The sequence below is a fragment of the Strongylocentrotus purpuratus genome, unplaced genomic scaffold (assembly GCF_000002235.5).
Source record: "Strongylocentrotus purpuratus isolate Spur 01 unplaced genomic scaffold, Spur_5.0 spur5_scaffold_17, whole genome shotgun sequence".
NCBI classification, from domain to species: Eukaryota; Metazoa; Echinodermata; class Echinoidea; order Camarodonta; family Strongylocentrotidae; genus Strongylocentrotus; species Strongylocentrotus purpuratus.
Window position 1 is genome coordinate 8,699,272 of NW_022145602.1, and position 13,698 is coordinate 8,712,969.

Sequence of the window (13,698 nt, forward strand, 5' to 3'; positions counted from 1 at the left end):
GACTTCAATTAGAAATATTTTAGATTGCTCTCGACGATAGCATGCAGGAAGTAACACTATGAACATCACGGACAAAGAAAGAGGACAAAATTCAATTCACTGCTATTATGTAAAAATGTGTAGAACAGGTGAATATGCATGTTACACCTATTCTACACATTTTTACATAATAGCAGGGAAGGGATGTTCCTTTGTCTACTTGAGGAACTGTATGTTTTATGCGCACGCGGCATACTAGTACCTTGAGCATGTTAAGGCGCTATATGAATATCAATATGTATGTATGTTTGTACTAGATTTAGGAAAATCAAGGTTGACGCATTCTCGATCGCCGACTGAGACGACGTAACGCATGCGCAGTGCCTTAAAATGACGTCACACGTTGCAGTCAAAGCTGGAAACGTGCAAATCTAAAAGTCCCTATTTTACAGTTTTGAAACCGTTATTACCGCCCTTTTACCGATCTTTGTGAGGGTTATATGTGTTTGTAGATCTCGTTCTATCGCAGATCTACTTCAATCATCAAAAACAAAAATAGAAATCATAGTTTTGTACTCGTGGTGTATCACTATTAATTACTATGGTCAGCAGATATATGAAAAATCCCCCAAATACCCACGAATTCTTAGACATAAAGACGTCCCGTTTCTTGCATGTTAGAATAAACACCGCCAAAGTGATGGAGGTGCTCCATGAATACCTATCGTTTGTCCTCTTGTGAGAAATATTTCCACCTGTGTTCCATGCAATAAATCATCGGGGAATACATGAATAATTTTTTACATAACCATCATGAGCACGTTTCAGGTATTCGTCTCGATGGGATTTACAAGTGTGGTACAAAAGATTTTTATCTGCCCATGCGCAGATTGTATCTACGAACTGGTCTATAGCAATCGCATATAGGGATAACAGCTTTCTGTCTCTCAACAAACCATATCAACCTATCTTTTTTCAGAGAAATCTGACGTCATCACCTGAGGATGTCCAATATGAACTTGAGAATCTCTTGACCTCCGCTTCTGAACTGATCGTTGATGGCGGTATATCGTCGTTTGGAGTCTCACGAGAAAATACAGGTAGTGATAACTCAGTCACAACGCCAAACAGACTCGAAAGCAACTCAAACCCGACTCATTCGTAGCTATTCGAAATACTGCGATATTGTGTTCGGTCTGTTTCAGTCTATATTGTTAGTCTTGTTGGTGTATAGCTAGGATATTGTGATTGGGACAAAAAACTACGTTCCTGGCATGATTGTATCTGTAATAAAAGAAAGAGGATTGTTCTTGGTTCTCGAATTTCAATGCCAAGTGCCACACACACTTTTCTCAATAAGCAAGACAGTGAATCACGTGGTTATGCAAAATGACGTTATATTAGGAAGAATTTAAAAGAAACTAATATTTAGTCTAACCTTCAATTTGGATTTTCAATTTGGATCAAACTTGCGACTCTCTTTTTTTAATTGTCTAGCCTAATACCAATTTCACTCTTTATGGCCCAAATTCACAACGGAGGTTTGTCGACAAACCTAAGTTTATGTGCGTTATATGACGCGTTTTGACGCGTTTTTACAAACCTATAGGTTTGTTCAAAAAACGCATCAAAACGCGTCACATGACGCACATAAACCTAGGTTTGTCGAAAAACCTCCTTTGTAAATTCGGGCCTAAGAGTACGTGTTCCTTCTTGCTTTGCTGGAGCTTATGCAGATAACATTTGATGGTTAGTCAGTTTTGTCGTAAAACATCATGTTCATGTTCTTTGTGCTAAATATACTACATAATGTGAATCGCTGCACTTGACAAATGACAAAAATAAAAAGACCCGGTCTCTCTCCATTTCTTTCCCCTTTCCCTCTCTTGTCTTCCCTCTCTGATTACTATGTATTTTTCCACTTCCCGCAACAGCATTCACCATTAAGTCAACCAACGGGGCATCATCATCAGATGTATCAGCCACCGCTGCGGAATGTGAGGGCGCCCTAAACCTCGCTGGAAACGATGTGAGCATACCGTGTGAGGTCGTCAAGGAGATGGGCTCGCGGGCAGTGTATCAGATCATGCTGCCTTACGGTGGAGACATACTTGCAAGTTCGAAGTGCGGACAAAATAGGTGAGCAGTAAACCGTTGAAGACCTCATTGAAAATAGATCGACTCGTATTCTTTTAAAATTTAACCCCAAAGCCAGACTTAAAGTTTTATTCACAATCGGGTAGAAGAAGAAAGTCTAAGATCTAGGAGAATATGGAGTCTGTTATCACAAGGATGCCCCCATCGAACCCATCAAATCAACGAAAGACCTCTCATTCTCATTGTCTGATATCATACGCTGAATCATGATACGCATTTGCCCACCCCCCGCCCTCCCCTCCACCTCATCGTGAAATAGTCAACTCCTCGAGGGGGGGTGGGGGTTACCGTTTAACTTGATACGATCTTCCGGGTAAAACCACATTGTTTAAGAATAATGTTGTACAATTAAATTTCGGCGATTTGATATCGATAATCAAAACAAATAATCAAGTTTCATATAATCGTTTGGGCACACACACAATAATGTCAAAGGAAGTGGACAGCTCTCCTAGTCGTCAATAATCAACACAAAAATAACAGTGATTATTTTATAAAACGGGAGCGATTGATCTTCAGTATATTACACACACACACGCACACACACACACACACACAACGGGATCGTCAAAAGGGGGTAATAAAACTAAACCTTAATCACAGTCACGATCAAATAAATACACAAATATACAATCGTACTAAAACAACTAGTATCAATCATCAAACACAAAAAGGATTATCAAATCATTCAGCTATGCATGCGTTCAAAAATAAATCGATCATACCAAATCAGCATCCAAGGCGAGGTCAGGAATGAGGATGCTGACGATAGCCACGATGAAAGCGACGATGATGGCGATGACGACGAAGACGATGTTGACAGTGATGCTGACGGCAATTATGATGACGGCGATTATGTCTTTGATGATGGTCTCGGTGACGATGGTGATGAAACAGTAAATCGACCAATTCAGTGATGATATGAATGACGATGAAGATGATGTGGTGATGGCGATGACGCTAATCAACGAGTCAGCACAACACAACGAATGACGGCGGTTGATAAGACAGATGTGAGAATAATCAAAAAATAAATCTCGCGAATAGCAAGACGTGGTGCAAATAAATCCGCCGCCAGAAGTGCGGGGATAAAGTCATTCGAGTCCTCGTTGGACACAAATCAAACAGGCACGGTATAACACATAGCAACAGCCTATATCCCGAAACAAAAATTCCCACTGAGGCCCACGTGGTGAGAAAAGCCAGATGCCCCAATCCTTACTGCAGCGTAATTGGTTGAAATGATTTGAAATACGCGTGCATAATTAATATGCTGTTGTACGCGCTGTATGTAACAATGGCAAATCTACATCACAAAAGAATATATTAACGAACCAGACGGAACCGGTTAGAACATGTCTGCAAAGCCAGACAGGCGGAGTAGAAAGATACCACGCAAGGGAAATAAGGACTCCCAATTCGCCATTTTGAGAAATGGGAAAGCAATACTTATCAAACATGTACAAATCAATACATAATACAAATGCCAAAAAAGATCGATTTCAGCTATTAAAGAAATCTTAACATTTGGTTGCTACATACGTGTTTCGCAAAACGGACATTATTTCTTTGGGATCTAAAATAATGTATTGAAATTGCCTCAGTTGAGTCGATTGCATTTGTTACCGTGTTACTGTGGTATTGTGAAGGGGGTTGAATTTAAACTAAATTATGTAACAAAATCGTTGATGGTAACGACGGGCTGTCCAATGCTAATCACTTTTGATCACTTTTCTTCCCTGACAGGACAAAGATTGGATCTCCTCTTCTCAGTGTGGGACTAGTCTCTAATCAGATTGAGCAACCATTCAGCAAAAATATTTCGTTTTCCTTCGTCACCAGGTCTTTGGAGGTAAGAAATTACTAGTTCTATATGAAGAGTTTAATTCCGAAACAGGCGCGTAGCCAGGGGGGGGGGGGGGGGCGGTGGGGGCGGTCGCCCCCCCCCCCCCAAAAAAAAAAAAAACGCCGGCCAAAAAAAAAAAGAGAGAGAAAGAGAAGAAAAAAAAGAAAGAGGACGTAGGACGAAAAAGGGAAAAGGAGTCGAGAACGGTACAATGAATCGTCAAAGCTTCCGCGCTTCGCGCGGGAAGGGGAAAACTGAGTTCAAATTAAGAAATATGAGTCGGGAAAGGTACAACGAATCGTCTCCTTTCTCTAATAATTTAATGAAACGTCAAAGCTTCGCGCGAGAGGGGGGGGGGAACAGAATTCAGACAAGGATTAAGAGTCGAGAAAGGTACAACGAATCGTCTTCTTTCTCTAATAATTTAATGAAACGTCAAAGCTTCGCGTGAGAGAGGGGAAGGACTGAATACAGATAAGGATTAAGAGTCGAGAGAGGTACAACGAATCGTCTTCTTTCTCTAATAATTTAATGAAACGTCAAAGCTTCGCGCGAGAGAGGGGAGGGACTGAATTCAGACAAGGATTATGAGTCGAGAAAGGTACAACGAATCGTCTTCTTTCCCCTCCCTGCACCCACCCCCCTAGGGAGCGCGCTTCGCGCGCTCTTTAAGTGATTCGCACGCTTCGCGTGCTCACTACCGCCCCCCCTAAAATGAAATCCTGGCTACGCGCTTGTTCCGAAAGGAGCCAAATCCACTTTTGTAACTTAAGAGAAAAAAAGAATTGTTTAACAGATTTTGTACAGGCGTCTATGGAACAGTGATATTAAAAAGTGCCCACAATTTAGGTAAATACTTTGGTTGAAAAACGGGTACTTAAGTGAGCAATGTTCTGATGTCAAAAGCTCAATTTTCATCAAAAGTGGATTTAGCTTCTTTTCGAATCAAAGTATTAGACCGGAGAAGTGTTCTGACATTAAATTTTAATCTTATTATCATGTACATTTTAATCCATGATATCATTTTTTCGAACATTTTGTCTGCTTATAAAAAAAACCTACATAGATACATTAATGTACATAACGTCAACTGACATTCCTACATACTTAATGAAAAAACATGAACATCTAAATTACGGTATGCGGAAGGACATAAAACGTAACTAAACGGAACTAAGCGGAACACAATATGAAATGAATAAATTTTGTTACTGAAGAACGTTACCTATTTTATTCGCTAATACCTGTACCAGATCTAATTCCAATTGTCGAGGAAAGAGAGAAAGAGAGAGCGAATAGCATTGCTAATGTTTAATGTCTGATGATAATTTGTTCACACTGTGTTATTTCTTCATCACTTTTTCCTTGTCCAGGTTGATGCACAGAAAAACAACACGTTGTGCTCATATTGGGACTACGAAGAAAGGTGAGGTTTATTTTACCAAGTTCTAGCGCCTTACATTTAAGATGAAATACTATGTTTTGCATCCATTCATTATATTATCGTAGATTATAGCTTATTTTGGCTGTGTCATAAGGATTTCAAATTTTCAATAAAATATACGGTGAATTGCCCAATGTCCAATTTCACTACTCTGCAACTATTTAATATTGAAATATATTCTCTTTTTCTGAAATCGTATGAAATAACAGGTGTACATTTATATTATAAAACACGAACCGGCTCACGCAGCATTACGGGGGAGGGGGGTGCATCATTGGCAAAATCCCACGTATAGGGGGCTGCAATCTACAAGCCCAGCTTTTCAGCAGTCCCCTCCATGACCAACCTGTTTTATATGCCTGTTGTACACTGTGGACCAATTTCATTGTTTTACTATGCACAATGCAATCCCATGTACTTTATTTATTTTGTTGGAAATGGAAATAAACGAAATGAAATGAAATGAAATGAACAGGAGGGGGCAAAAAGGGCCATTCGCCTTCTCTTTCTGTCGATCATAAATATTGTCCTCTTAAATAATGATCATTAGTTTTCGGCCACTCGACCCCCCCCCCCCCCCCCTCCCCTCCCAATCAGGTTGTAAACCTGGCTACACCATTGTGTGGGAATTTAGTATTGAATAAGTCAATTCATGATATTTTTTATAATAATCATGATCATTGATTTGTTTTCTATTAAGAATATAATTGTTTGACCTGCCTTCGACTTTAGAATACATATTGCTTTTAAAAGTATATCAACTGAAAGAAAGATGCCAACCTTTTTCAATTAAGTGAATTTGATTTTGTGTTCATGTTTAAACAGTGATTGGTCGACATCGGGGTGCACCCTGGGATCTATTGACGTCACCAACGGCGAGGCGAAAGTCACGTGCCTCTGTAACCACCTGACAAGTTTTGCAGTGCTCATAGATGTGTCGCCGGGAGAGGTAAGTCAAGGAATCTACTTACCTATAGACGAAACTAGTCTAGTCAGAAACAACTTCGAGAAACCGAGTACAGGCAAATAGTTGGAAAACAGCGAATCAAAGTCAGTGAATATAAAGCCCCCGACGTCCAGTCCGAGGCAGTGTGTACAAATAGGCACGGGAAGGATCGTGCGAAGTCAACGTTCTGTCGATATGTATTTCGAAAACAAATGTTCAGGATCCACTAACTTCAAATTCCACGAAGAATCAGTCATGTAAACATTCCTTCCAATTTGAAAACATATGAAATAAATATATTGTTTAAAAAAAAAGTTTCAACAGCAGGGTTTGAAAGATTTTCCCGGTGTCTTCTTGTACACACTGCCACGCACTGAACGACGAGGGCACTACATTCGCAAAGTGTTATTCGCTGTTTTCCGAGTAATTGCCTTTACTCGGTTTTCCGAAGTTGTGCCTGACTGTAGTCTTTTTCGGTGTTTACCAATATGATGAAAATGCCGATATTCATTCCTAAATCCCAATAATAATTGAGATGATTAGTCAGAGCTTTTGTCGATGGTTAATGGTAAATGGTAAATTAACAAGTTTGAACCTGAATCTGAGTCCATCGGAGCTTAAAAGGATGTTTTGTTGTCTGCTATAGTTCCCTGACGAATGTCTATTGAGTCGTCTCAAACATACCGCATGGTTATGAATATTAAAAACCGTTTTAGGGAAGGATATAGCTACATCATGTTGATTCTTATAATACATATTAGCCTGCATTTTTGTTTAGGTAAACCTACATCACAAAAAAACCTCTTTCGCCACTGCTTTTACAATAAATATTACGTGGCATTGCACAGTTTGATCCCTTAACTTTGACTAGATGGTCAGAAGCTTTTACACCATTATGTAACTTTAATTCAATGTTTCAGATTGATGAAAGGAATCAAGAGATCATGATGCTCCTGACATGGATTGGATGTAGTTTCTCCATTGCAGCTTGTTTTCTGACCATTTTCGGTTATGCCTTCCTCAGGTAACTCTTCTTTTGCACCGGGGATTGGGGCTGATGACAGTTGATATATAAGCTATTGGTTTGTGTTTTTTAGGGGAAAGTGAGACGGGTGCTCTTTTTCAGGTTATAAAGTTGTTCTATAAACCTTTGTACCGAGGGGAGACGGAGAGCTTTAATTGGGACGGGTAATGATTTTTTTGTTTTAATAATACTAAAAATTCATCTAAGCATCATTATATGAATACACAAACAAAAAACAGTAAATAAATATTTCTTGTTTACTTTATATTTCAAAAAAGTAAATGTCATTGTTCTTGTTATACTTCTTGTTCTTCTTCCTCTTCTTTTTTCTCCATTACCTACGTTAACGGCCTTTTGGGCAGACCTTATTTCAGACGATTATCTAGACTAAGTTTTCGGTTGCACCACCTCCGTGGATTCGGGAAATATGACCTAATCATCTATTACTAGCCTGCTTTTTCTTTTTGTGTTTTCTTTGCATATGCAGGCTGCGAAGCGACCTCATATTGGTCCATGGGAACCTCGCCTTGTCTGTCGGTCTGGCTGAAACAGCTTTTCTGTGTCTCAGTGCAGTCCCTAATCCAGCCGAGCAACCGGTAAGAAGACCAAAAATGGCATTTATTTTTCTTTCTTCTGCTTTGCTTCTTCCTTTCTTTCTATCTATCCTTGAGGAAAGGGACAATCAGAATAATAATAATAATAATAATATTCAACTTTTTTATAGCGCTTTATACAAATGTCTCTAAGCGCTTTACAGATATGCTTTTACCCCGGTCATTGGATTCAATACTTGCCCGCACACACAATCTCCACTCCCTGGGGAGCATTCACGCCAGGGAATGCACATAAAGATATGACATTTTAAAAGGGGAACATGTCAATTTGAGTTTGAACTTCAGTTTGTCAATTCAGCCTTTAAAGAACCCATTCGTGAACTTTTAATTTACCAGTATCACACAAAAAATAATTTCAAAATATGGCTCCCCTCCAAAAAAAAAAAGCAACACAAAAAGCTATTAAATTATCTTTTGTGCCCTATAGATTACATTGAAAATGCGCAAAACAATATTCCACCCGAAGACAGAATATTTAACTCATAAACCTGTGTATTCAAATAGTCCTGTTAAATTGTAATGTACTTGATATAATCATATGGAAGCAGAATATAAGAAACGAGGGTTGGTTGGAAAGAAAAAGATAACACGTAAAGAATATGTTATAAAAGACCTGAGATCCCTCCCTCGGAATCCGGCGAACAGGGCATATAATGTAGCCCCAACCCCTCCAAATCCTAAATATGAATGACAGTGGGGCGGGATATAGAAATAGAGTAAACCAAAGCTAAGATAGTAAAAATACGTATGTATTTGTATTTTTTTTTTCTAGATATCTTGTATCATCCTCGCCTCTGTCATTTACTACCACTTCATTGCGATGTTTGCATGGATGGCCATTGAGGGCGTACATCTCTATTTGCTGACATTTGTGGTATGGAACGCCGAGAAACGCAAAATCAAGATGTATATGGCATGCGGGTGGGGTAAGTTCATGATTTAGAGCTAAGCATGTGATAAATGTTAAAATTCAAAATGTATTCAATTGAGAGAAAACCAAATTGTTCCCATCAGACCTTTCAAAATGGATCATGCATTTGTACCATGGTAAAAAGTAATTGCGTCATTATCTTTTATCATGTACCAAGTACGTTGAGATAATTATTGAACAAATCAGTATATCTGGATACATTTGAAGTACTAGCGCAAAAGAGCAAATGTTTTTTGCCTCATTCATTAGATTAGCAATTATACACGCCTACTATTTCGTCAATTTGCCTCATAGGATATTGGAGTTTTTATTTGTTCAAAAGAACGTTACGTGATTATTTAATGTAGGTTTAATAGTCATTTTTCTTGGTTTTTTTTATGTCTTTTGTAGGTATTCCAATTATCTTCGTCGCCATGCTGCTTGTCGTCAATTTTACACGAGGGATCGTCTTCAAAAACTAGTGAGTATGCTGTTATTTCGCGAATCCAAGATAATGCTAGCTTATGGTGTAATTCACCTTTCATAATCAGATGATGTTCTGTACATTCGCACAGCCTCGGACTCTGTTATTTTTTTTCTTAACAACATTAATATAAAACTAATAAATTGATCGGTTTTATTTTATTTCATATTGTTATTGTAATTATTACATTTGTTCATATTTATTTATATTTTGGGGGTTTTTTTCCGAGGTTTTATCTATATATTTATTTATTAATATATTTATGTTTTACTGATGCTTGAGAAATTTACACATAAAATACACTGCAGACTATAAGACCGGTGTATTCTGTGTGGCGGCCTTTAAAACAAAAATTACCCAAAGTATCACGAGACCAATATGTCGGTCTTGCGGACCTTCTGACAACTTCAACAGACCGGCATCTTTCTCGAGGGCTGTCTGTCTATTGCGTTGTCCCAGTACATGACCATGGTCCCCTTTCACAAAACATGTCATCGGTGACAAATGACAGTCTTTGTTATAAGCTACTGAAATCCTTGCCTCTGATTGTTTATATGTCACTGATTTTTGTCATTTGTCAATGAAAAAGAGCTTTGTGAAAAGGGTCCCAGGTCTAAACATAATTGTTGTCCTTATTTTGCAGTTGTTTCCTAAGTATGGAAGACCACAGTCTCCTCTACTTCATCGTCCCGGTCGCTGTCGTGGTCGTCTTCAATATCTTTGTGACCATACGTGTCGTCGTCCAAATCGTCAAGATGTCGGACGGCCCGACGATGCAAGGCGACATGAAGAAGCGAGCCAAGTAAGTATATACATGTCAAAGAGTATTGAATATTGGTGACGTGTGTGTGGGTCCTGGAAAAGACTGGAACAGACTTGACCATCAGAAGGGGAATCATGGAAAGAAAACTAAACTATTTGGGGCACAATGTTAGGAGATCTAAAGGTGTTGAGAAGCAAATACTGCAAGGAGCAGTCGAAGGAAAACGGGGTAGAGGTCGTCCACCAATATCTTAGACTGATGATATGAAAGGAATGAAAGGTGCAACACAAATTTTCGTCCTTGTTTTCACGAAGTGACTGTAGTGAGGAAAATCGTAACGCAAAGTGAATGCAATTTTTTTTTTCACTACCGTCACTTCGTGAAAACAGCGACGATAATGGCAGGTGGAAGATTTGCATGGCGTGCTCTCGTGAAGACCACAGCAGCGCTTTATAGCGCCACTGGACTTAAGTTAAACTGGATTGTAACCCGCCTCGCAAGCCTTTTACTTTGTTAAAGTCACAATTTACAAGTTATGGTTTCAACGTCAGATCACCAAACTGGGAACATCAACCTAGGAATACGAGCTATTTGATTGAAGTTTAAAATATGTTCATGTAATGCTTAAGCACCAAAATGTTTCAAGGAAATATTTACATTTTTTACAGGTACGGAGTAAAGGCCATGATGGTTCTCCTGCCCATAATGGGATTGACCTGGGTCGTAGGGTTCTTGGCGGTCGACAGGGCAAAGGTCGTCTTTCTCTACGTCTTCATCGTCCTTAATTGTCTGCAAGGCGTCTTCATCTTCTTCGTCCACTTCTTCAGAAACTCGGAGGTGATTTTTTCTTTCTTGGTTTGTTCTTTGAATGCATGTTCGTTCGTTCAATCGTTCGTTTGTTTGTTTGGGGAAACAATAATCTCTCAAAAATAGCGATTTGCTGCTATCATATATAAGAGCAGAAATTTGTTGCGACAAAAGTTAGATCGCTACGGCTGCTCGCTCTTCTAAATAAAAGCAAAATTCAAAAAGCGAGTTAGATCGCTAGTTGGCAAACTCCTACAAGCAGTATAGCAGATCTGCAAAAGCGAGTTAGATCGCTACTGTTTATGAACGAGCTGAACCTATTCGTTTGACATTATGCCAACGATTATTTGTGGTTAGTTTGTGATTATTTTATAAATTCTTGGAAAAAGAGATAATCAAGCTCGTGCTTATACAAATTGCATTTTATAGGGTCTAATGTTAGCAGATTTATCCTGTCTGCATCTTCTGATGAGACAATTCATCATAACTTTTCTCTATTAAACGCCTATACTTTCTCCTCTCCCTGGTTCTCTCACCTTTTTTATATACTTTTTGTTCTCTCATGATAATTCCTCATGACTTTTCTCTATTAAACGCATACATATTATCCTCTCCCTGGTTCTATCACTCGTTCTCTCCCACTCTGCCCCCTGTTTACCTGCCTCTCTTTCTATGTCTCCCCTCCCACTATCTTTCAACCGTCCTCCCGTCTGTCCGTCTGCATGTTTCTCTCTCCGTCTGTATGTATGTCTGTCTCTCTATTTATCTACCTATCTACCATCCCTCCTCATTTATATGTCCTTCCTTCGTTTTCCCATTCTTTGGGCCTTATGGAAAAAGCTCGGTATAAGTAATAATGATGATAATGATAATAATAATAATAATAATAATAATAATAATAATAATAATAATAATAATAATAATAATAATAAAAATGATGATAATAATAATAATCATAATAATAATAATAGTAATAATTCTTTTGATTATTTTCATTGCTCCTTTTAGGTTCGTAAAGCATGCCAGAGGAAGATTGATAAATGGGCCGTCAGTCAGTCTTTGAACGGAGAACTTTCAAGCAGCAAAAACGCCAGGAAATCCTCTTCCTCGGGTGCAGAAAAGAATCTGGGGACCATGTTGTCACCGATGCCGACAATGACAATGACAAACTTGTGAGCAGAAAGCCCCACAACGTATAGTGGATTTTAAAAATGCCCCAACCAGCCGTTGCTTTGGTTGTGGATTTTCAAGGGAGTTCATAATTATACAAACCTGGGGTTTCAACGAGTCAATAGGCCATTATCCTCATTGAATTGAATTAAATTGAATTTATTTTTTTCTGCAACATAGAAATCAAATTACATGTCAGAAATATAACTTATACAAAATATAACAAGTTTTTTTTAATGTGTATATAATATAATAGTTATACATGATGATATTAAAATAACATTTAAGTGATAACCCAATACCGAGAATTATTCATTAAGAAAGTTGCAGAAGAAGAAGGTATATTACAATAAACGATTGCTTGATAGCGTAATATCCCGGTGGAATGATAAGGAGGGGTTTGATGATAACAAATTAAACAAAAACAGGTGATGGTGCTGATGGAGATAATAATGATGATGGTGAAAATAAAAAATGAAAATATGCTGATGTAAATATGTCTTACACAGAAAACTTATATATATAAGTACATGGGAGTTATAAAATATATTGATGGATGTTTCTCTAAGAATCTTAAAATAATATTGAATATCAATGCAGCACTGGAAAAAGATCGAACAATGTACTCTGAAAAAAATGCTTTCTTCGTAATGAATTTAATGCATAAATCTTTGTTAAGTGCCATTTTACAAATTATTTCGTTCACCTCTTACGAATAATTGTATTTTAATAGTCAGAATATGAATTGCATACATTACGTGATGGTAAGTAGGGCAAGCCATGATGTTTGTCCTACCTAGCAGAAATGTATGTATGCAATTTTCATTCTGACTATTGAAATACAATTAATTGTACCAGATGAGTAAAAAAATTTGTAACATGGCACTAAACGATGATTATATTACGAAAATCGTTTATTCTGTATTACGTAGGTGTAACGCATGATTGTTATAGTATTGAAGAATAAGCCCCTTTGCAGAAGGGGGTGACTTTCGAAAAAGACATTCGAATATCTAAAAAGGAGAGACTCAATAACATTGTTTAGATGGAAGACAATGGAGCTAAGGAAGTGACTACAATATTAAATAAACAGATTATCTGAAATTTTTAGTAAAAACAAACCATTATTGATCATATATATTTGGAAAAACTTATCTGATACTGTTATAATTAAATAAGATTTTAGGCGAATGTAAATAGTCACAAAGCAATGAATTGGCTATATAATCCATTTCAAACATTAAATTGTTGAAAGATTTTGGAAAACGGTTGGGATAATTCCAAAATTGGTCTGGAGAATTTACTGTTAGAGGGAGTTACACACTGACGCCTTCAAAGAAAACCATAAATATCTTTGTGGTTTGATAATTTTGTTCAGGATTTTTTTTGCATTTTAGTGGGTTAGTATTAGGTAAAAAGAAAAAAGAAAAAACATTTCATACAAAAATTACGCAGCTTTTGTCATCAACCTTTAACAATGTTTCTAATTCACTTTAATCTTAAAATTCTAAGCGCAGAACGATCATAAGTAAAAAAAAATCTGATTACGAATAA

The 13,698-nt window shown here is 37.7% G+C and overlaps 1 protein-coding gene across 1 annotated transcript in view; it reads left to right on the plus strand.

Annotated features, from left to right (window-relative positions):
* Positions 1–13,497, plus strand: part of LOC764215 (adhesion G-protein coupled receptor D1) — a 22,166-nt gene extending 8,669 nt beyond the window's left edge. The window contains exons 5-16 of the mRNA XM_030988630.1: positions 959–1,079; positions 1,914–2,118; positions 3,883–3,988; positions 5,356–5,408; positions 6,252–6,375; positions 7,293–7,396; positions 7,884–7,992; positions 8,783–8,936; positions 9,332–9,401; positions 10,048–10,206; positions 10,836–11,004; positions 11,983–13,497. Of these exons, the coding sequence (XP_030844490.1) occupies positions 959–1,079; positions 1,914–2,118; positions 3,883–3,988; positions 5,356–5,408; positions 6,252–6,375; positions 7,293–7,396; positions 7,884–7,992; positions 8,783–8,936; positions 9,332–9,401; positions 10,048–10,206; positions 10,836–11,004; positions 11,983–12,150 (1,542 nt within the window). The 3' untranslated portion in view covers positions 12,151–13,497. The remainder of the gene's footprint in view (positions 1–958; positions 1,080–1,913; positions 2,119–3,882; positions 3,989–5,355; positions 5,409–6,251; positions 6,376–7,292; positions 7,397–7,883; positions 7,993–8,782; positions 8,937–9,331; positions 9,402–10,047; positions 10,207–10,835; positions 11,005–11,982) is intronic.
* Positions 13,498–13,698: the final 201 nt, after the last annotated feature.